The 23,799-nt window shown below is 47.4% G+C and overlaps 1 protein-coding gene across 1 annotated transcript in view; it reads right to left on the bottom strand.

Moving 5' to 3' along the window:
- Ebf4 (EBF family member 4) overlaps positions 1-23,112 on the bottom strand; it is a 62,277-nt gene extending 39,165 nt beyond the window's left edge. Inside the window, exons 1-6 of the mRNA XM_015482225.2 lie at positions 22,883-23,112; positions 12,011-12,167; positions 11,680-11,743; positions 11,458-11,513; positions 9,628-9,701; positions 8,502-8,570 (exon numbers count right to left, since the gene is read on the bottom strand). Coding sequence (XP_015337711.2) covers positions 8,502-8,570; positions 9,628-9,701; positions 11,458-11,513; positions 11,680-11,743; positions 12,011-12,167; positions 22,883-23,019 — 557 coding nt within the window. The 5' untranslated portion in view covers positions 23,020-23,112. The remainder of the gene's footprint in view (positions 1-8,501; positions 8,571-9,627; positions 9,702-11,457; positions 11,514-11,679; positions 11,744-12,010; positions 12,168-22,882) is intronic.
- Between the last annotated feature and the right edge of the window lie 687 nt (positions 23,113-23,799).

Genomic DNA, 23,799 nt, shown 5'->3' with positions numbered 1-23,799 from the left:
TGCTCCTACATTGCTGGTAGGATGTAAAATAGTACAATCATTATAGAAAACAGGTTGTTTCTTATAAGTTAAACATGCACTTACCCTAAGATTGAACCCTTCTGCTCACAGGTATTTTATCCAAGAGAAAGAAAGTATTTGTCCACACAAAGACTTGTACATGAATATTTATAAAGTCTGATTTGTTACAGCCCCAAATTGGAAATAACTCGAATGAATAAAGCTGGGTGCAGTGGTGGACACCTGGCCTGTAATCTTAGGTATATAGAGGCTGAGACAGGAGGATTGCAAATTAGAAACCAGCCCAGACATCACAGCAAGACCCTGTCTCAAAATTTTAGAAATTTTTAAAAAGGGTTCTTCAAGTATAACATAGTGGTAGAGCACCCCTGGACTCAATCCCCAATACTTGAGGGAAGAGAGAGAGAGAGAGAGAGAGAGAGAGAGAGAGAGAGAGAGAGAGAGAGAGAGAGAGAGAGAAGAGAGAGAGAGAGATAGAGAGAGAGAGAGAGAGAGAGAGAGAGAGAGAGAGAATATGAATCAGATTCCATTGAGGTGTTAATCTTCCCATAGCAGTCCTCTGAGTGAATCATCAACAAATTNAGGGAGGAGGAGGAGGGGAGGAGAGGGGAGGAGAAGGGATGAGTGGACAAACATAATTTGCCATATTCATACAATGGAATACTACTCAACAACATGAAGAAATTAATTATTGATGTATGAAATAACAGACAAAACTCAAAAAGAAACAGTGATTAGTAAAAGAAGCTAGATGGAAAAGGAGTACATGCCAGGTAGCATGGTGCATACCTGTAATTCCAGCTACTCAGAAGCTGAAGCAGGAGAATCACAAATTCAAGGTCAGCCTCAGCAACTTAGCAAGACCCTGTCTCAAAGTAAAATAAGAAGGGAGTTGGGCATGTTGGAACATGCTTGAATTCCCAGCAGTTTAGGAGGCTGAGGCAGGAGGACTGTGAATTCAAAGCCAGCCTCAACAACTTAATGAGGCCTGAGCAACTTAGTCAGATTCTGTCTCAAAATGAAATATAAAAAGGGCTGAGGAATGTAGCTCAGTGCTTAAGTGTCCCTGAGTTCAATCTCTAGTATAATAATAATAACAACAACAACAACTACTACTACTACATCTCCCATTTATTTATTTTAGACTGGCAAACCATTAATTATCAAAATCATGCAAGGTCATTATAAGAAAAGAAAATTTCAAAAAATCACTGATGGAAATAAAAGCAAAAATGTTAAACACATTATTGACAAAGCAAATATTGCAGTAAAGACAGGAAATCATCCTCAAGTTATCTTTATACTATGAGAAACTCAGTATTAGAAAACCTATTAATGTAGTTCATTAATAAATTAAAGAAGAAAAACTATATGATCAATTCAATACATGTAGAGAAAAGCAGCATGTGAAATTCAACATCATGATTTTAAAAAAAAAAAATCCATCTTTGAGGAAACATAGCCACAAAATAGTTACAGTTAACAACATACTTAGTGGTGAAACTAAGACAAGGATGTCCATTACTACTGTTTACATTCAAGGCTATACTTGGAATCCTAATATGTGCAATAAAGCAAGAAAAAGAAATAAAATACAAAAGGGCTGGATAGTTAAAATAGGTGTTGTTTGCATAAGATGACTATATATGTAGAAAAATTTTTAAAAAGCAAATATAAAGACAAAGATCACATGCAAAAAAGTTGCATTTCTCTACACTATCAGTATAACAACAAGATATCATTTACCATGGCAATAAAATGTAAATGGTTCAGAGAAATAAATTACCCATACATCTGAATGATTCACCCTTTCATGCCTTAAAGTTCCTCCTCAATCTCCACCTTCCCAATTTGGCCTGCTATGACCACTACATTTAAAATTGCAGCAACCTCTCCTGATTACTTTCATTTCTCTATTTTTTCCATTTATTACTTTCTAATTATTCTCATTATAATTCTAACTAATTCTTCTAATTATTGTTATTGTTCAACTCCCCTGTGTCTTTTTCCTCCATGAGAACAGGTAATTTTGTTCTTGGTTTACTCTTTTATACCTAAGGCCTAGAATCTGATATGTGTACTAGGTACCCAGTGCCTGGCATGTGGTAACTGATCAACAGGTATTTTTGAATAAATGAATGAATAAAAACCATAAGTATACATGATCTTTATTGGAAAAATGATACAACTTTATTGAAAGCCATGAAAGAAGAGCTACATAAATGGAGAGTTGAATCATATTCATGGACAGAAAGACTCAGTGGCACAAAGATGTAAACCGACATGTACGTTCATTGTAATAATGCTTGAAACATTAAGAGGGGTGTGTGTGTGTGTGTGTGGGTGGGTGGGTGTAGGGCATGGGTAGGGGTCTGTGATGTGTGTCCTCTGTAAAGTCAGGAGGTGTGACCCATGTGNATAAGAGACAGATCTTAATCAGTGGATTATAAAATTTATGTGAAAATGCAAAAGACTAAAATATTCAATATTCTTTTGAAGAATGTTTAGGAAAATAAGACTTGTTTTATACCCTTTTACTATGTCAGTTTATAAAATCATAGTCCTTAAGATTATATAATATTAGCACAGGGATTATCGTATTGACCAAAGGGATAAAATAGAGAGTCTAGAAACAGACCTGGCAAGTAGAAGGAAACTTGATTTAGGACTCAGCAAACACTATCACTCAGTGAGAAAGGAGAAACTACTTCATAAATGGTACTGGAATAATCAGTGATTTGTAAGTAGAAAATAATTACATCAATTCCTAAATCACAACATACCTTCAAATTAGTTCCACATAGATTTACAAATGTAACATGAAAGGGAAAACTGAAAACTTTGTAAGAAAATATATATTTTTAAAAAATCCTCATGACTCCAGCAGAGGAAAATATTTGCTAAATAAAGCACAGAGTAAAAACCATGAGGAAAATAGTGACAAATCCAACTATATTAAGACACTTGCAATATACTACCCTGAGAGAGGATCTATAAAGGATCACTAAAACCCAAACAATTAAAAAAAAATGGGGGACTGGGGTTGTAACTCAGTGGTAGAGCACTTGCCTAGCTTGTGTGAGGCACTGGGTTCCATTCTCAGCACTGCATAAAAATAAATAAAGATATTGTGTCTATCTACAACTAAAAATATATATATTTACCAAAAAAAATGGGTAAAAGACTTTAGCATACACTTAACAGAAGCAATCAGCTTCATTAGTAACTAGGAAAATGCAAATTAAGGCCACCAGAAACTTCCTCCACACTCCCTAGATTGGTAAACAATAAGAAGTTTGACATTATAAAGTGTTGGTGAGAGCGTGGAGCAACAGGAATGCAACACTGAGGTGGGGAGGGTTACTTAGTACACCCACCTTGGGAAACAGTTTGGCCTTAACTTAAGCTTTTACTCTTTTTACTTGTAAAGCTGATCAGGTGCATATTCCATGACCTGGCAGTTCTAGTCCAGGTTTATATCCTAAACAATCTCTTGTATCTTTTCAAATTAGGAGCTACAAACAAGAAAATTCCTAGCAGGTTTGCTTATAATAGCAAAAACTAAATATGACAAAGTATAGCTTCAATATACAACATAGATAAATTTTAGAAATGTAATGGTGAATTTAAAAAGAGCATTGCAAAAGAACACTATAGCATGGTATCATTTTATAAAGTTAAACACAAGCACAACTACACAACATGTTATTGGGGGATTATATAATCTGGGATAAATTATTTTTAAAAGGCAAAGTCATGCACAACACAAAACTCAGATTATCTTTTGGAGAGGGACAAGCAGTGATCTAACACCGGGAAGAACTGGCTTTAGTGGTTTTTTAATGTTCTAATTGTGAGCTTGTCTGTAGGTTCACAAGTGTATGTTAATTATGATGCTTCATGATTTCTATTTTGTTATATTTTTCTTTTACACATAACACATAGGACATAGAAACTTAATTTTTTTCCCAAATGGATCAAATATTTAAATGTAAGCAGCAAAATGACCAAAGTACTGTAAGAAACTATATGATAATTTAAAAAAAATAACTGTGGGAGCTGGGGGTGTAGTTCGGGGGTATACTGCTTGCCTAGCATATATAAGACTCTGAGTTGGATCCCTAGTAGCTTAAGAATAAGACAAAATAAAATAATTTTGGAATGATGAAGCTTTTCTAAAAATAACAACGACGACAACAACAAAAACAAATCTAAAAAGATTGAGAGATCGGACAAATTTAACCATAAGCAAAGTTAAAATACAACTACCAACTAGGGAAAAAAAATGTGTGTAATTCATGAAAAAGGACTAATTTCTTTCATATATACACTCCTACAAATCACTAAGAAAAATGAATCCTTTATAGAAATATATGCATAGGGTATGAGCAGACAGTTCCCAGAGAAGGACACACAAATAGCTTTCAAGAGAGTGTGCTCAACTTCATTCAGAGGTAGAGGACTGGAAGTCCCTGGGGAAACATTCTTCAGTTACATGATGAAAGAAGAGTAGGGGTGGGGGTGGGGATTATGGCCACCACCACTTGTTGAAGTCATTTATCAACCCTGAGATCACTTGTCTTCACTCCTTGAAGCTTTTACTCTTGGACTAGTATATCATTCTCAATTACTGGTCCTGAGATAATTCTTGGTGATTTCAGTATCGACATAGATAATTCTAATACCATTTCCTCTCCACTGATCTTGTCTCTACCTTCCCTTGGCCACATATTCCCAATAAACATGAACCCTGAATAATCCCACATATAGGAAACTCACTCTCCAACTATCTTCCAGCATCCAGCTCAACTCCTGCCTAGTCCCTCAACCCCATCAAATTTTTAGCTCCCCTCAAAATCTATGTTTACTTTCCAATTTCCCTCTCCTTAACTAGCTTCAATCCCTTGTTTCATTTATGCTAATTCCCCCTGGCAGATTCTTTTCACTCTCTTGCCCTCTGAGGTTTCAAATCCCTAAATCTGGCAAATCCCTAAGTCTGGTTTTATGTAACCACCCACCTGTTCTGCACCTGCACCTGTGTACCCCCACTTGGCCAGAGAGAGTTCTCGCTAAACTATGACCGCAAACCTCCGGCAGGTCCTTAGTGCTGCTGGACAGTCACATGACATTTCCCCGGTTTATTCATCCTCCTGGACAACTAAGTCATGCCCTCTAGTGTCTCCCTCTCCATCTTCATCCTCAGTTTCCTATTTCACTGAGAAAATAGAACAATCAGGAGCTGGGAGCTGTAGCGCACCCTGTAATCCCAGTGGCTCAGGAAGCTAAGACAGGAGGATCCTGAGTTCAAAGCCAGCCTCAGCAACAGCGAGGCACTAAGCAACTCAGTGAGACCCTGTCTTTAAATAAAATACAAAAAAGGGTTGGGGATGTGGCTCAGTGGTGAGTGCCCCTGATTTCAATACCTGGTACCCACCCACCTACTCCCCCACACAAAAAAAAAGAAAAAAAGAAAAGAATTTTTTTCTCATCCTTGCGTTGTGCTCCAGCCACGACCCTCTAAAGAGTTTTACTCTAAACGGATCCTGTGTTTGTTGTTTGTAATCTTCTTCTCCCATTCTTAGACACAGTCCTATCAAACTCTTGCTTCACTCTCCACTCCACTGAACTGCTTCTGTTGACAGGCCTAGTACTCTCCAGGTTGCTAAACCTAATGGTCAATTCTTAGTCATTTTATCTTATCCACAAGCAGCATTTGATGTAGTTGCCAACCGCCTCCTTTTTGGAATATTTTCTTATCGAGGCTCCAAGACATGACACTGCCCTGATTTTCCTCTTATCTCACTGGCAACTTCTTCGCATTCTCCTCTGCTAATTCTGCATCTTCATAACTTCTAACTGGACACCCCAGCACTCAGTTCTTAGACCTCTCCTATTTTCTACCAATACTCATTCTCTTGCTTTTTATCTGCAATCTCAATATTTTCCTTGGAATCTAGACTTTTCAGCTTCTTTCTCAACACCCCCATCTGAATGTTTACTAAGCATCTTAAACATTACATGGTTAAAACCAAACTGCCAGTCTTCTTGCCTGCAAATTTGCTCTGCTCAGTATCATCTTTGTAAACTCCACACATGTGAAATTTTTGACTTTGATACCACTCTTCGTCTCCCTCCTTCCATAACAAAATCCAAATACTTTTTTTTTTCCTTTTTGCAGTACTGGAGATTGAACTTAGGTCCTCAAGGATGCCAGGCAAGCACTATACCACTGAGCTACAACACAGCTCGCCGCCGCCCTGCTTTTTTAAATTCTGAGACAAGGTCTAAGTTGCCCAGGCTGGCCTTGAACTTGCTTCCTGCTTCAGCCTCCTGAGCAGCTAGCTGGGATTATAAGAGTGCACCATCATGCTCAGCTCCAAATACTTCTTTCACCCTCCTCTATAACATCCTAGTCTCAGCCTCTGTTCTTTCTCACTTGTGTTATTGTAGTGGCTTCTTGGGCTTCCTAAATCATCTCCCTGACTCCTACAGGTAATCATCAGCAGAGCAGGTAGAGTGGTCTTGCTAAAATGTATATCATTCTTCTCAAGACCCCCTTATGGCTTCCATGTCCTCCAGAATAAAGGCCAAAGTTCTTGCAGTGTCCTACAAGCACAGCCCACATGCAGCCTACAAGTCCTACAGGGTCCAGCCTTTCCTTCTGCCACACCCATTACTTCGGACACCTCCTCCATCTATCTCTCTGACTCCAGCCATCTGTGCCTCTTTGCTGTTCCTTAAACATACCCTCCTGCTGAAAACGTTCTTCCCCTAGATCCACACATGGCTTTCTCTTTTATTTCCCCAGGACTTGGCTACAATGTCTTCTTTTCAGGCAGCATTAAATACTCTAAAATTGTAATATTCCTTTCCTAGGCACATTTTGATTTTTCTTTCATTTTTCTCCTTGTGTTATGACCATCTAACATGCTATATGTTTTATTCATTTAGATAGCTTATGTCTATCTTCCCTTATCAGATTAGACACCCATGACCCCTAAGTTTTCTGATTTGGTCACTGCTCAAGCCACAGTTCATACAAGAGACCCTAGCACAGAGGAGATGCTCAAAAATCACTGACCAAATAAACAAAATACTTAATTGGCCAGAGAGTGTGGAACAAGCATTCTTAGAATATGGGTATGAATCCAAGTATTTTAACCTCTACAGAGGACAAATTGGCAATAACTATCAAAATTACAAGCAACTCAATGAGACCCTGTCTCTAAATAAAATACAAAAAAAAGCTAGGGATTTGGCTCAGTGGTTAAGTGTCCCTGGATTCATCCCCAGTGCAAAAAACGAAAAAAAAAAAAAAACAAAGAAAAAAAAGAAAGAAAAGAAAAATTACAAATGCACCTATCTTTTGATCCAGCAATTCTCTCTTTTTAAAAAATATCCTTATAAATTTACATATGTGTGAAATGATACAAGGACAACATAATTCGGTAGTGTATTTTTTATCACTAAAACAGCTCAAATGTTCAGCAAGAGCTGACCATTTAAAGAAATTATGGTGTATCCATACAATGGAATCTTTTGTAGCAAGAAAAAAAAAAAAAAAGAATAAGGAGACTTCTTGTGTCCTGATACAAATTCCCAGATATTTTTTTTTCAGAGAAAAAGAAGGTCCTGCAAAATGTGTTTAGTATGTCATCATTTTTGTAACAAAAGTAAAGGTATAAAAAGGATAGAGAGGATAGAGTGCATAACTGTATTTTCTTGTGGGTTCACAGCATATTTCAGGAAGGATACATAAGAAACTGGTAATAATGGTTGCTTATTTAGAAGGGAATGGATGGGTAAGTGGGAGAGTGGAAGACATTTCCTGTAAACCCTTTTAAACATCTTGAATTTTTGCATCTTGTGAATGTTTTATCTATTAAAAGGAGAATAAGGTATGGCTTATGTTCCCATATGGGATGATATTTAAGATATATTGTTAAAAAAAAAAAGGTGCAAATGGGTGTGAACAGTATGTTACACAAGCAGAGGGCAGACTTTTCATTATGCTTTGTACCTTTTGGATTTTGTACCCTATGCATTTCCTACTCAAAAAGAAATAAAATAACTTAAAGATGAAAATCGTGGAGAGAGAATGCATTTTCACATATGTCACCTAAGATCATCAGATCTTAGGACTGAAACCTGCCAAGGATTCCCCACTTTTCCATGGGGGAAGCAGGTATTGAGAGAAGACAAGTCAAACAGTGCAGAGGTGGACCAGGGACTCTCCCATGCCCCTCCTCCACCCTCTGCAGCTCTCCCTGGGTGCTGGTTCACAGCTCCAGGAAGCTTGCCATCCGGGACTTCACTCAGGAGGCCAGGGATGGCAGGCCTCCCTGGTCCCTGGCAACTTCTCCCTAGGGTCAGAGCCACCTGTGTGGTGTTCTTGGGAGCTGCTGTGCTCTTCCTTCAAGCCCCCATATTCTGAGGCTGAAACCAGCCCTGTAGCTCCAGGCCCCTCCCCCAGCTTGTACCTGTCAATAATGACTGGGTCTGAGGGTGTCTCATTCCTGTTGCCACAGCTCTTCCGGTCACAGCATCGACTGGAGGAAAGATGAGGAGGGAGGGGAGGAAGAAGCAGTGAAAGAGGGGAGAGAACAGTGTGCATGGGCGGGTAGGTAGGGCAGACCTTGTGAGGGTACCGATGTCCTGTCTCTGGTATGGAATCCCTGGGTGCAGGGGCCCACTCCCAGGGTCCTGGGGGAGATACGCAGTGGGGAACCTGACAGGGACCCTGACAGCCATCCTGAGGAAAAGATTGGCCGTGAAGCCTTTGTCCCTAAAGTGCATTGCTCCTGGAGGACCTAGGACAGGGTAGGCAGCAGGCCACCTAAACGGGTGTGTGTGTGTGTGTGTGTGTGCGCACTGTTATAGAAACACCATTTCCACATAGAAAAGGGTTTGAATTGCATGCACGCAGCTCATAAATGATCACAAAGTGAAGCTGTTCATGTAAGCAGCATACAGATGAGGAGTACCAGATCAGCACCCTCTAAGACCCTTGTCACTCCTCTTCACAAAGGTGGCCACCATCCCAATGACAGATTTTGGAACATGATTCTCTTTTCCACGCATCAGGAGCTTCCTGGGAAGAACCTGTGCAACTGGCCCCTGGGGTGATCTTGCTGGAAATGCCAAGTTCTGGGGTAATGGAACCAAGAGCTGTGTTCTCACCCTGACCCTGTGGTCAGAGAGCTGTCCCCAGGTTCATGCAGAGGCAGCAAAGTTTCCTACCTCCAGTCTCAGAGCTAATCCCGGAGGCCTCTGGGCTGGCTGGCCCAGGCCCTGCCCCCCATCTCCCCAGAGCCCCTCCCCTGAGCTTTATTAGTTCAGCTTCCAGTGGTGGCAGGAGGCCTCTCTTACAAAAACACTTGGAGAAGCCACATAAACAGGCCAGGCTAATGGGGCCTCAAGGACCCTCTCCTCAGCCAGCACTGTGCCCAGGGGCCTCACTCCTCTCACCCCTCCCCTCACCAAGCTTCCCCAGGGAGCTGGGGTACTGTGAAAGGGGGGATGGCAAGCTCAGGGGGCAGGGCCTGGCGGAGGCCTTGGCAACATTCTGGCAAAGGGGCACGAGGCAAGCGACACAGCCCGTCTCACCTGCACATGATCTCGTGGGTAAGCAGCACTCGGCACATTTCAGGGTTCTTGTCCTGACCTTCATAGATGATGGCCTGGGGGAGGGGGAACACACAGGCTGGAGAGGAAGGAGGCTCCTCTCAAGTCCAGGGGGAGTGCAAAGGTGGGCTGTGGGTCTACACTGGCATCTCCCAAGCCCAGGCTGAGGAGAGTCCCTGCCCCCAGAGAAGATCATGCTCTCCACCTTGCTCTGAGGGAGCCCAGGGGTGCAAAGCAGGAGGCTGGAGTCTGGCTGGCCTGGTGCAGAGCCTCCCACCCCCAGACCAGGACTACCACCAGGGTAGCAAAAATGGCCATGAGCTCGGCAGATTGTGTTTATCTGCAGGAAGCTCTTTCTAAAGGTAGCTCTTCTTGGGGTCTGTGGTGATGGGGGTCTCTCCACTAGGACCAAGGCCAGGCTGCTGATGGGACAGACGTCCTCCTATCCTCACCCTGCATCATATTCCTCCTCCATGCAGGTTGTTCCCACACTCCTAGTGGACCTCTGACTCTGCTCATGAATGTTGTCCCTCTTAGTTACCCTGCTAACTCATCAGATCCAAGGGCTGCACAGCTGCCTCTTCCCCCATCCTATCACCTCCCTAGGCCAGGCCAGTGTGTCTGGCTCAGACTCTTGGATTAGCATCTTCCCCAGCTTCCCTAGCCTGCATCTGCCCTGAGCAAGGGGTGAGCTTCCAAGACTGCAAATCTGGCTTCCCTGTCTGTAGCCCTCTGGGCCTCCCAGGCTTCCTTCTCTGTGGGGTCTCTTTCTCTCTGGATGTCTTTGAACTCCTTCCTCACTTATCCTCAACAAAGCCCCGATTTGTTGCTGCCTGACCTTCTTCTCCCACCACAGGGACCAAAGATTTCTGGACACAAACCATTTCTTCCTCTGCCCTAGGACTGGATGGAGGCTGCTAGAAGCCTCTGCCAAGCAGGACAGTTCAAGTGTCTACCTTGCATTCCAGGCCACTGATCTGGCCTGTTTGCAACTTGAGCCACTTCTGACAGCAAGCACAGTGTCTTTGAGAAGCCCTGAGACTTGGGGCTCTGCCTCACACAATCCATCAGGGCTTCACTCAGGTTTCATTTTCTCCAAGCTGCTTATGGTGGCCTCTGACCCTCCTTCCTGTGACTGTCACATCAGCAAGGAGCTGAGGATCTGCAGTGGAAGCTCCTGGGGCCTCACCCAGATCCCTTTACAGGACCAGAGCACCCAGCCCCCACTGTGCTGGCTGCAGAGGGCTTTCTCTTGAGAACTGCTCCCCAGAGACGGGAGCTGCCTCTCCTGCATCCACTTCCCTTAGGAGGGGTCCCCAAACAATAACTGACCCATCCAGGGTGCAAAATCTTGGCCTCCTCGATTCAGGCTGGGCCTACACTGGTGCCATTTCTTCTCCAGTGCTCTCTGTGGATCAGTCTGTAGCCATCTCCTAGCTGTGCATCTTCCTGCCCTGCTCTCCTCCCTCCCCTTCTCCCCAGCCTCCCCCCACCCACCCCAGGCCATATCCCCAACAAACTACTTGCACCTGAATTCTCATCTTAGGCTGAGCTGCCAGGGGACATGACCTAGGCCAGAGGCTCACACAAATTTCATCGTTTCTGACTAGAGGGAAAGGGCCCAGTCGTCCTAGCTCCTACCACAAGTAGGGGTGGGGACTGGAAGAGTGAGACTGGTGTGGATAAAAGGCACAGGGGTGGGGGGAACAAGGACAACAAGGACAGGGAATGGGATGAGGAGCTCATTCAGACCCGAGGGAGCCAGGTCCAAGAAGAAGGTAGGACAGGCCTCGCATCCCCTGGCTGGCTCACCTGTTTGGACATGGAGTCGATGAGTCGCACATAGAGGTCTTGCTCTGTCCGAAGACCTAAGGTGGGAAGGTGGAGAGGGTTGCTGTCAGGGTGTACCTGGGGCCTCTGATGACTGGATCACTCCCCCACCCTCCCCACCACTGGCGAGGGGCATTGTATTGTCACTGCGGTGCTCAGGCTTCTTCTGGGTCGGGGCTGAGGAGGACACTGGCCTTTGCTTACCATTGTTATACACCAGCCGCAGGCGGTAATGGATCCCATTGTTTGTTTTTTCTGCCCCAGGCTCCTAAGGGACAAGAGGAGGAAGGTTGCCAAGGTACTCAGGGACCCTCGAGCCTCCTATACCCATATCCTCTTCCCTAAACCCATTCTCCTTCCTTTTAGCCATCCACCCCCTCTCTGTTCATCCAACATCTATCCATTCATTTGCCCCAGTGTGTGTGTGTGTGTGTGTGTGTGCACATGTGCGTGTGTTGCAGGTTGTGTGTGGGGGGTCCCTTAAGCCCTCCCGTCCCTCCCGTGCTGGTCCCAGGCCAGCCCACGAGCCTCTCACTCGGTCCTTCTCCACGAAGTCGATGAAGGCTGTACGCTCCACCTCCACGGGCTGCCCCTGCCGGTCATACATGGCCAGCACGAAGTGGAAGAAGTTGGATTTCCTGAGGTTGGAAGGGGGCTGCTTCTCAAAATGTGCTCGTGCCAGGCCCACGCCACTGCAGGAGGAAAGGAGCTGGAAAACCGCCGGAAGGACCCTCCGGTGAGAAAGACCCCAATGTCTCTGGCCAGGACCCGACTCCAAGATGTCAAGAGTTTGGGCAAGAAATCAGACTACATGGGCTCTTCCACCCTGGTCTGGGCTATCTCGGTCCCTGAATGAGGCCTCCCAGCACCAGGATCACCCTGGTCTGCTGCCTCGGAAGCAAAGGGCACCTGCATGGGTGTAGCCTGGAGGCCTCCTGTCAGGCCCCCTCTCAGGCTTTTCCCTCAGCTGATCTCAGAAGCCAGATGTACAAACCAACCCATCTTATTGACCACAGGCTCCTGGGACTGCCTGTTAGGGCAATTAAGGGGCACTTGGAAGGTTCTGGAACAAATTTCCCATTGAACCCTAGCCCACAGCTGAGGCTTCTATGAGCCTAGGAAATGATGTCCCTCAAATTATCAGAGACATCAAACTGACTTCAGGCCACAAGTCTGCTCAGTCTGGACCCTGGTATATGGCTGAAGATGTGGAATATCTTCCCCAGGTTTACAGAGATCTGTCTCCAGCCCAAAGAAAGACAACCATGGCTCCCTGGGGCAGGAGAACCTTCTAGTCTGACCTTGCCAAGCATTTTCTCCTGGCTCATCAGAAGCCATTCCCAGAAGCAAGGCCAGGGCAAGAGCAGAGAGAAGAGAAGAATCAAGGTCCTGCTTGTCAAATACTTCCTGAATTCCAGTGGTGTACCAAGGTCTGGACACATCCAACAAATGGGACTGGAGTGAAATGCCTTGAAGGAGAGGCATTTCTTTCTTTTTTTCTTTCATAGAGAAGTGGAACATAAGACAAAGTGGTAGGCATTTCCCAAAAGATGTCACCATGTATAAAACTAAGAAATGCTAAAAAAAGAAAAAAAAATCGATTCTTTTTGTGGGAGAGGAGGGGAAAACTTCACAGAGATGGTGGCTTTTCCTCCGGATTTGAGGAGTAAATAGGAGCTCAATAAGTGGAGGAGGCAACAAAACAGAACCAACAGCCTGAGAAATGGCTGGGCATGTGAGGGTTAGTGTCACTGGACCAGATTTCAGAAACTGAAGTGGAGGTTGAATGTGGTGGTGCATGCCTATAGTCCCGGTATATATGGTAGGCTAGGGTGGATCACTTGAGTTCATGAGTTTGAGACCAGTCTGGGCAACAGTAGATAGACCCCCATCTCAAAAAAAAAAAAAAAGAAAGAAAGAAAAGAAATTAAAAGAAAGAAGAAAAAGTGAAGCAAGGAGAGAAAATTTGCATGGGAAGTCCTGCCAGAATGTGCAGGGTACCCAAACACTAGGAGAAGGACTTTAGACTTTCTTCTCTGGGCTGTGGTCTTCTAAAGCATGTTCCTTAGATGTTTTGTGGCTCCAGATTCTCCCTTTAGAATGGGTTCTGTGGCCACAGTTGCTGGGAAATGCAGTTTCATGGCTCACTGGGAGTCTTTGGGGGGGCCTTGAGATATCCTCCAGATTCTACTAGAGTTGGCACAGGCCAGTGTTCCCTCCAAAATGGTTCATAACGATCCATGCCCTTGTGGAGTCTCCTCTCATATTGGGTTGGGGTTGGTCTGTGCTGCCAATAGAATATGGCACAAGTGATAGCATATAATTTCCAAGGCTAGATCATAAAAGCATTGCAGCTTCTACCTTGTGCTCTCTCTTAGACTGTCACTCCAAAGAAGCCAGCTGCCATGTTGTGAGGACTCAAACTGCTCTATGGAGAGGTCCACGTAGAGAAGAACTGAGGCCTCCTGCCAACAGCCAGCACCAACTTGTCAATTTGAGCTACCTTGAATGAAGATCCATCAGGCTCAGTCAAGCCTTCGGATGATGGCAGTCCCAGCCGCCATCTTGACCACAGCCTCAGGACAAGCTCTGAGCCAGAACTGCCCAGGTAAGCTGCTCCTTGATTTCTCATTCACAGAAACTGTGTGAAATAAATGTTGGTTTTAAGCTGCTGAGTTTGGAATAACTATTTTATGCAGTAACAGACAGTTAATGCATCATGCTTATTCTTTCTTGATAGGTACTTTTACTGGGGAGTGTAGTTTGGGAAACATGACTAAGGGTCACCAGAAAGTTCTGAAGGCAGGCAGAACTTAGAAGATGCTACAGGGGAGGACACAGTGTGGTGGACCAATGGGAGGCTGCTGTAGGGAGAGAATGAGGATGGTGGAACTGCCCCAAGAGCCATGAAGACCAGCATCCCAGATGCCCACCAGAGGCATGCCACTGGGATAATGGCTGCCAAATCCATTCCTGCTGAATGTTTTTTGCCATACAATTTCTTTCTTTCTTTCTTTCTTTCTTTCTTTCTTTCTTTCTTTCTTTCTTTCTTTCTTTCTTTCTTTCTTTCTTTCTTTCTTTCTTTTTTTCTTTCTTTCTTCCTTCCTTCCTTCCTTCCTTCTTCCTTCCTTCCTTCCTTCCTTCTTCCTTCCTTCCTTTCTTTCCCTTCCTCCCCGCCCCCCTCTTTCTTTCTTTCTTTCTTATACTAGGGATTAAACCTAGGAGCAATTATCATTAAACTACATCCCCAGCCCTTTTTATTTTTAATTTTTAAATTTTATTTTGAGAAGGGTCTCACTAACTTGCCTAGGGCCTAAGTTGCTGAGGCTGGCCTCAAACTTATGATCCTCCTGCCTTAGCCTCCCAACCTGCTGGGATTACAGGTGTGTGTCAACACCCCTGGAATCTCCATATAATTTAAAATCAATCAACTCTTTTCTATTCTAAGTCATAGTATCTGAGATGCCATGGTCAGGAGGGGCTTGTGTTTTTACCCATACAGATTACACATAAATAATATAATGAACATTATTCCTCCCCCCTGAGAGGGTGCTTGGGAGCCACAGTGGTCATATGAAATGGTGATACAGGAGGCAGAAATGATGAGACCTCTCCTCCCCTGCTCAAGATGAGGGGGAGGGGTCAAAGGTTTCTTTCTCCAGGGATGTCCAGCTCCCTGCATCCTTCTCCATTCCCTCCCCCTTGGACTGTAGCCCTTTCAAGTGGAGACCTTGACCAGCCCCTCCACCCACTTCCCTAACCAGCTGAGAGGCAGGGAAGCCCTAAGAGGGCTTTCGATCACAGCAGGTTCCTGATTACTGTTGATGAATATGCTAATGAGGTGCCAACCCTGAGCTCCTCCTTCCTGCTCCCAGGGCCAGCTTAGTTTGAGCTCACTAAGGGGAAGGTTCCAGGACTACCTAGTGGGAGAGAAGGCCAGAGGGGGTGGCATTGTGAAGCAATCCCAGGTCACCGCTGCCCCCTTTTTCTGACATTTTCAGCCTGGAATTCTCCTGGGTAGTGGGGAAGGAGAGGTCAGAGAAAGACTTTGGTCCAGGAGGGGGTATATGCTGAGAGCCAACAGAATCCCCTTGGCCGCTCAACACACCCCTTCTACACAGAGGCCCTTGCACTACACAGGCCAAATTCCAAATGGGTACAGTCTATCCTCTCCCTGCCCCCATCTTTGGCAAATATCAGTCAGTCCTGGGTCCTGCCTGCTCCCAGCTCCTGCCAGGCCCCTGAGAACCAGACCAAGGAAGTCTGGTCTAAGCCCCAAGCCAAACTCCCTTCACTGGGCTTGGTCTCTCCATGGGAGGGGATTACTGGGGTGAGGGAGTATAGGGACTAGGGGAGGGGAAGAAAGCAGGCTCCCCTGGGGCTGTGGACCAGTATCCAGTATTGCCGGCTGGAGGCACAGTTCACTTGCCTGAGCTCTGCCCCACAGCAGGTCCCGCTCAGCTGCACTTCCCCTGAGGCAGCCCAGAGCATCATCCTGACTTCATTGCTCATGGATCTGAAGCCCAATCATCCTCCCAGGCTCCCAGGCATCAGTGTCTGTTCCGTGGGGCAGCATTAACTAGTTTTCATCTCTGAGATAGGATCATTATCATGGAGGAGCACAGAACAATATGAATGACAGCTCTAACCCACTCCGGACCTTGGGAGAACTACATGAGTGGGCAAGACACCTGCGGGCACGAGGCTGCTCCTCATCTGGCAAGTCTCCAGCTTACTTCCTTCATACCCCTACCTGAGATCTCCTGAGATCAAAGTAAAAGGAGAGAACGTTTTGCTCTAAAGACATTCTAGTATTTCCTATGGATAGGAGACAGAATGGCACAAGGAGCAGCCTGTGGGGAGGAACAGGAACTGGGAGAAAACAGGCAAGCTGGACGGTGCCTTCCTTCCATGATTGTCCCCAAGACCCCTTCACCCCCAACCGCAGTAGGTGATGTATCCACATCTGTTGAATGCAATTACAAGCCCCAAAGGGACAGTCCTGGGAGAGGGAAGGTGAGTAGCAGATGCTCTTGTAATGAGAAAACAAATCAAGATTAAAAACCAGAAAGAAAGAAACAGAGATCACTCAAACAACTCAGGGGAGCCCATTGTTCTGAGGCCCTTGATGGGTACATCCTGGGTGCATGTTATGGGATAATGAGGTAAGGCACTTCAGCTCTAAGACTGGCTGAGGAACAGGGGATGTGGATAAAGGCCAAGGTCTTTGATTCTGTGGTCTTCAAAGTGGAGCTACCCAGACAAGCACTGGTGCATGGAAAGAAACTTCAAGATGTCTATTGATTTATACTCTTTATCTAAAAGAAAGAATGATGGAGGGAAGGGAGACTAGATACCCCAAAGCCTGGAGAGGCGAATCTTTCCTTTGGCTTCCTCTAGAAGCAGACCCTGAGGCAACGATTCAAATACAAAGTTTATTTGGGCAGCAATTCCAGGAGTCATTGGGGTGAGCATGGGTGGGGTGGTAGGGGAGACAAGATGAGAAGATAAAGAGTGCATTTACTGTTTTTTTTTTTTTTTTTTAGTTGTACATGGACACAATATCTTTGTTTTGTTTATTTATTTTTTTTATGTGGTGCTGAGGATTCAACCCAGTGCCTCACCCATGCGAGGCAACCATTCAACTACTGAGCTACAACCTCAGCCCTAAAGAGTGCATTTTCAACAAGCTACTCCTTTGGGCAACTGGAACTCAATCCCATGGGGGAACTCTGGAAACACATAGAATATGTACACCCAGAGCCATGGCTGGGTGAGCTGGTGCATTTGTCAGGCAACTTCAGTCATTGATGGCTCCCAGGGCTGTTATTTATCTGGCACTTCCGGCCTGCCATGCAAATGGACAGAATGGGTTCTGCCTTCCTGTACAAATCCTCAAGCAAAGTGAAGCAGATGCTAGTAGGAGAAGCAGGCCTTTTACCAAGGGTCCTGAGGGGATATGGGTGGGAGACGGCCTATCAGCCATCCAGAGCGCTGGGGTATGAAGAAAGTCAGCAAAACTCCAGCCCTGAAGGCCTGCGTGCAGCCTGGCAGATCCCAGTTTATGACAACTGTAAGTACGCACTGCCCTTTAGCATACCCCATTGCTGGATCCCATGATTCAGAGACATTTCCTTCACTTAGTATCATTAGTGAACAAAGCATACCACATAAGCACCTTTCTCAGATAAATGCAGCACCGAGTGACAAAAAACAGCTACATTAACCACTTCTGTAAAGATTCCAAAATGAATTACAGATTTCCTCACTTTCTTAAAAAGACTGTTTTAAACACGATGTTCAAAATGCTTTCCTTTCAACTCCAGGGACTACTGAGGTTGAAGGGCACTTACTCCTGTACTAGAGAACCCAGATTGGGAGGAGAAAACATTCACTTCTGTATTTTTCCCACACCCCATTTCACCCCCTTTACATCTCCTGTTCCTAGCTAGTTCCAAAATCAGAGACTGTGTCACCAAAAAGATTTATTTTGCACACATACTTTTTGGTCAGAGGAAACCTGCCTTGTACCAAACCATGGGTGTGCCTGAGCTTCCTGAGCACTGCCAAGTGACACCAGGCTTCACAGCCATGGCCACTCAGCTGGTCAGATTAATAATACCCCAGAGTACACAGGGAGGCATGTGAGGAAATGGTGGGAGCTACAGAATATCTGGCTGCTATTGATGGGACCATTCACAGATCCCTGGAGATGCTCTCTTGCAAGGTTTAACAGGATTTCCTAGGGCTCTTCTCAGGGCAGCCAGGACCCTGCCAGGTCCCTCTAGTATAGATAAAGCCCCCCTTTTGTAGTCCCTGTTCTCTATCTGCAAACCATTAGTGGCTCTTTATATCCTTGACCACATGCTTATTACAAATATGAGCAATTTAATGACAGCCATCCCAACCGCCCCTCCCCCCCAGAAGACACATGACCTAGGCTGGAGCCCTGATCTTCTGCCTTCTTTCCCCCACCCCATCTTAGCTCATGCCCACCCTGACAGCCCAAGGCTCAGAGAGGTGGCTCAGCCCAAGGCTTGAGCCTGATCCATCTTCAAGTCTGGGATGCTGGGGTAACTGTGACAAGCCCTGGGATCAACAGCAATGGAAGGCGACCTTTTGTTGGCCATCCTCCGCCTCCATCAAGAGGGAGGAACAAAAAGTGTAGGTCTCCTGCATTCCATCCCTGGTCTCTCTAAATACAGCTTTTTCTCTTTCCCATCCTGACATGACTTCATAAGTCCCCTGTTCCTTTCCTCCACATTCTGCCTTTCTCTAAGCACCCCATTGGTACCCACTCCTCTCCCAAAGGCATCCTCTGAACCCCTGGGACTGCCAATGATCATCATGCTGAGCCTGGTATTCCTGCCCCAGCCAAGATCTATTGGCCTGGTCCTGCTCACCCCTCGACATGCCCAGTGCCACAAACCAGGGAAGATAAAAGCAGTAGCACACAGGGTCACCCACTTCAGCAATGCAGGCAGAGGGAAGGCCTGGTGGCTAGAGGCAGCTGCCCAGAACCTGTGTGCAGATGGTCCTCCTGGAGAGGAGGTTTGGGGCTGCAAAGGCTCCAGATCCCTTCTTCCCACTGTCTAGCAGATGTTCTGCTCACTTGCCCCAGGAAGTTGGTTCAGTGACCCAGGTCCCCGAAGGAGGTGGGGTGCAAGGGGAAAGAAGGCTCTCACTCTCTCCCTCTAGCCCTCAGTTCTACCTACAGACTGCCCACCCTGCCTCTCTTCTGCCCACCCTCTCTTCACCACCCACCCGCAGGCCTGCTTGCCAGGTCCCAGGCAGAGGAGCGGCTATTAATTATTAAAGCAAACAAAAGCATTTCCTAGCAGGGAGGCTGGCCTGCAGCTGCTTACAGGAAAGGCAGCCCCAGCTGGCTCCCCTCTCCGAGGCCCTGCTCATGGGCTAGGACAGGCTCATGGGAGAAAGCCGGCCTGGGTCCTCCAGGGGTCTCATCTGGGGAAAGGACTGGTCTGTGCCTTCCAGAGGTCTCCCCAGCCTAGGAAATACAACTGAAGGAGGAGGGAGCTGCCCCTGTGCTGATCCCGCCAGCAGAAGAATGTGGGTCTGCAGGGGAGGCAGGGAGAGTGGGCTGGGGTTGTGCATGTGGTCTCAGAGATAAAGTCCTATTGGCTCAGGTAAGGAGCAGTCACAGCAATGGCCAGGGGTCCTTGTGCAGACTTCCCTAGTAGGAAGATATCAGCAGGGAGAGAGAAGCCCTCTCTACTAGCACCTTCTTCACCTGCCCTGCCCTTGTCTCCTGCCTCCAAGTGATGGGTACACAGTTCCTCTTCTCTCCCTACCTCTCTTGCTCAGAACTTTCCTTCCTGTGGGCACAGCCACTCTTATTGACCTTGGGAAGCCTTCTGGGCCCTCTCCTCCTCACCCACCTTCTATAAAACCTTGGCATTTTGTAAAGGCCAAGTTATAAAATGGGGGAAGGAATAGCTTCTCCAGTACCAGGTTCCTGGAGGCCACCAAGGTGAAGAGGGGAACCCAACAGAAAGGGATTTGGGAGTCTTCTCAGATGCACTCTGCTATTTTCAGCAGATACTCATTATCCCTTTGCAGACTGATTGAGCCTGTCTTGGGTGACGTGGACACAAGAATGAATGAGCCACCATTCTGGCCCTAGAGGAAGGCCCCAGCTGGCAGGGCCAGGAAGATAAAGACAGGCAGAGAGAACAGCAAACTCTGGCCTGTGGTAAGCATCCTGAGGGATGGGGAGGATGGGAGGGCACAGATAGAGCAGATGCTGGTGTGGGGGAGGGGTCTTGAAGGCTGCTGAGACTTTATTTAGGAGTATGTGGACACTGAGTGCAGGGGACTATTTTAAGAGAAGGTAGGACTTACTGGCAGTCCCGTTAATTTTCCACATTGTATGCCAAGCGTCATACACTGTGAAAGGAAGGCTGGGATCAGATTTTGAGGAGCCGTGAATACAGGTTATCCAGGAGGACATAGAGACAGGTAGAGGAAGCTCTCTGGCCTATGGTAAGCATCCTTAGATGGTACTAACTACCATTCCCCTGGGTAGGATGGGAGGGCACAGAGCAAGTGCCACAGTGGGGTGTGTCACTTTATTTTTAATCAGGTCAGAGACATGATCAGAAAAAAAGTGGAAATAATGTTTTGGTCTGTGGTGCATGAAAGATGGTTTTGAGGGAGCAGTAAGAGGTGGAGGCAGGGAACCAGACCAGGAGGCTGAGCTGGCAAACCAGGGCACAGCTATCCTTCAACCCAGGGAGGGATTGGGTCAGGAGTGAGGAGGAATCATTGTTAAAAGTGGTGACTGTGGGATGGAGATTGGGACTGGGACACAGAAGGAAACATCCATAAGCCTTGACAACCAGGTGGCTTTAGGGTGAAGGAAGGGAAGACATCAGTGACAACTCTTCACTTCCAAACTGCCTTGGGGAAGCCAGCAGAGGCTGAAGAGGTAGGTGGGGACAGGAAAGGAATGTCCCTTTTTGCTGTTTTGGGATGGGAAGACCTGAGTAGAGAACTGACTAAAGAATAAAGTATCAATAGAGAGATGGCAGGATATGAAGAAGGATGAGGAGCAAGGATTAGCCTCTCCTTCTGAAAGTAGAGAAGAGATTCAACTAAATGTGTGGGGCTCTCATTCTGGGTCCTGAGACTTGGAAGTTTCTGAACTTGGAAGCAAGCAGCCTGAAGATACCCCTTCCTGTTCAAATTGATGAAGGTTTCTGAGTCCTAGTGATGTGGCCCTGGGTAGTCAGATTGGACACTTCAACCCCACTCAATAACCCCCCTGCTCAAACTTCACTACCGATGATCCAGTCCTGGGCATGGGGCTCATCCCCACACTTCCTGCAACATACAGGATACAAGGGTGCTGCCTCCTTTGCATGTTTCCCTTTCAGCCAACCTACAACCTCTGGGCAGGCACAGAGGGAAAGATCAGGGAGAAAGAGGAAACTTGGATCTCAGAAACTCCACTGCAACTCCCCACTAGTTATTGCAAAGAACTCTCACTGCACAGCTAGCGATAGGGATAAGGATAGGCCAGGTAAAGAAACTGAGCATCTCAAGTTAAAGAAAAAAACAGAATAAACAGAAAAATAGGCAGGACACACATTTCTAAGCATAGCATACATTAACAAACAAACAAACAAACAAAAACCAGTTAGTGGAGAAAAAGATGGGAAAGAAATACACTAAAATGCTGACAATAGTTGATACAGAGGCCAGATTTTGTGTGTGTGTGTGTGTGTGTGTGTTCCAGTTTTTCTAGAATATAGTTATGTTACTCATAAAACTTTAGGGAATTGATTCATCAGCAAGACGCTTTGTCCTTCTGAAGAGATCAGCTCTAGCCAGAGGCCACAGTGCTCCTTCCTGATGGCCCTGAAAGGATAGGCTGGAAGAAACACTGCTTGGGTTTGCACATGAAGTGATGTGTGTGTGCGTTACTGGGTAAGGTTGAAGTGGATTATGAGTGGTGGTCCCTGGACAGGACTGGGGATGTGAACGTGGGCAGGTGTTCCAGGCCTGGTCTGCCTTGGGAATACCCTATCAGACTCGTTTCAAGCAGCTGGACAGCAGCTGCTGAAACTTCCGGGAAGCCCAAAGCCCAGAGCCCACCCTGCTCCAGCTGTTTGCAGAGTCGGCCTCTCCCCGTTCACAACTGGGGTTACTAAAAGTTCGGTGTTCCAGGTGCTGAAGGAAGCTAGTCAATAAGCCTTTCACGGTCCGTCCAAATCCTGAAGTCCATCCTCATCTAGGTCCCCACCCAGACCCCTGCAAAGTCAGGAGAGATAGGCTTGGGCGCTTCGTTCCCAAGGGCCCCCTGCCTCCCACAGGATCTAATGGAAAAACACCTGATGAAGAGGCAGGGCCCGGCCCATTCCCCGATCAGTGATCAGTGCAGCCAGGCCCAATGCCCTCCTAATCCCTTCACCACCCTTCGGCCCCTCAGCAGCATCTCTGGCCCTGTAACTCCGATGAGTGTGGGAAAGGAGAAAGTGGGCAGAGTTTCTTGTCTTGGCAGAAGACCGCGGAATTGGACAAGCAGAGGCACTGGGACTGCCTAGGAGGGGTTGGAGGTTCCTAGACGGCTGGTGGCTTTGGGTGATGGCTTAGGGACTGCGGGCAAAAAGATTGCCTCCTCCTTTAGAGCCCTGAACCTCCGTGAGCGACCTTCAGAAATCAGAGTCCGGACAGCCCCGAGAGTGAAAGCAGAAGCCCCGCCCCGGCCCGCCCCATAACCTCTGGAGGAAGCCTAGGCGCTCGGGACAGCGGAAGCACGAGAACTCAACGAGACCGTCCAGAGTTAGGGTTCCCTCCACCCCTGGCTCCAGCAACTAAGACAGCGGAGCGAAAGCGGCGCAGAACCGTGCAACCTGAGCGCCGCTGGGTCGGGTAGAGCGCTTACCTCTGCGCTGCTGTGCTGGAGTCCAGGATGCCGGTCCCCTGCATCCAGGAGCGCACTGAGCCAAGGCCAGCGGGCAGCAGCGGCTCCTCCTTCAGGTTCAGCCCGCCGCGGGGCAGAGCGTCCTGCGAAGGGAACATAAGGGCGCGCGGTCTGTGGGCGCCTCTGTCGCCGGGGATCCGGTCCCGCCGAGGCTGTGGGCGTCGCAGTTCAGGCGGACCCGACGGCACCAGGCGCCTCCANGCCGCTCCCCGGGGCCTGGCCGCGGGCCCGGGCCATCCCGCCGCCGCCGCCGCTCCCGGGGGGCAGCGGGAGCCGAAGGGAGGGAGCGCGGGCGGGAGGAGGGATGTCAGGAGCGGGCGGGCCCAGGGGACTGGGGGCCGGGGGCAGGCGGGGGCGGGGCGGCGCGGCCGGCCGAGGGGCGGCCAGGGACGTGACATCATCGGGGGAGGAGCGGCCGGGCTCGGGCCGCGGCGGCGGGGCGGACCCTGGCGAGTCGGTCGCCGGGGCTGGGGGCTGCGGCCTGCGGAAGGCCGCGAGAGGGAACAGGTGGGACCGGTGGGGGCCAGAGGAGCCAAGGCAGGGAAGGTCTGGGTCTGCGCGGCTAGGAAGCCTGGCCCAAGGCGAGGAGCGTTCCACGCCGCACAGGGGAACATCCACTGCCTCTAGGTCGCCTCCGGACGAAGCTCCAGCATCCTTACTGCCTCATCGCTCTCCCCCAAGTACGCGTCTTACTCTTCACGTCCGACGTCTTGTTCCTGGACTTGCTCCTTTTTGACGCCTCTAGCTCTACTCTTCTCGTTCTCCATCCGCCCGGGCTGTCCTCCCAGCAATTCCCCCAGCGAACCTGACCTCGGTTTAACCCCGGCCAAGGACTTAAACATCTCTCTCTCTCTCTCTCTCTCTCTCTCTCTAACTAG

Source organism: Marmota marmota, unplaced genomic scaffold, assembly GCF_001458135.2.
Source record: "Marmota marmota marmota unplaced genomic scaffold, marMar, whole genome shotgun sequence".
In the NCBI taxonomy this organism is placed as follows: Eukaryota; Metazoa; Chordata; class Mammalia; order Rodentia; family Sciuridae; genus Marmota; species Marmota marmota.
The sequence above is the reverse complement of the archived record's forward strand: the minus strand, read 5'-3'. Positions and strand labels throughout refer to the sequence as shown.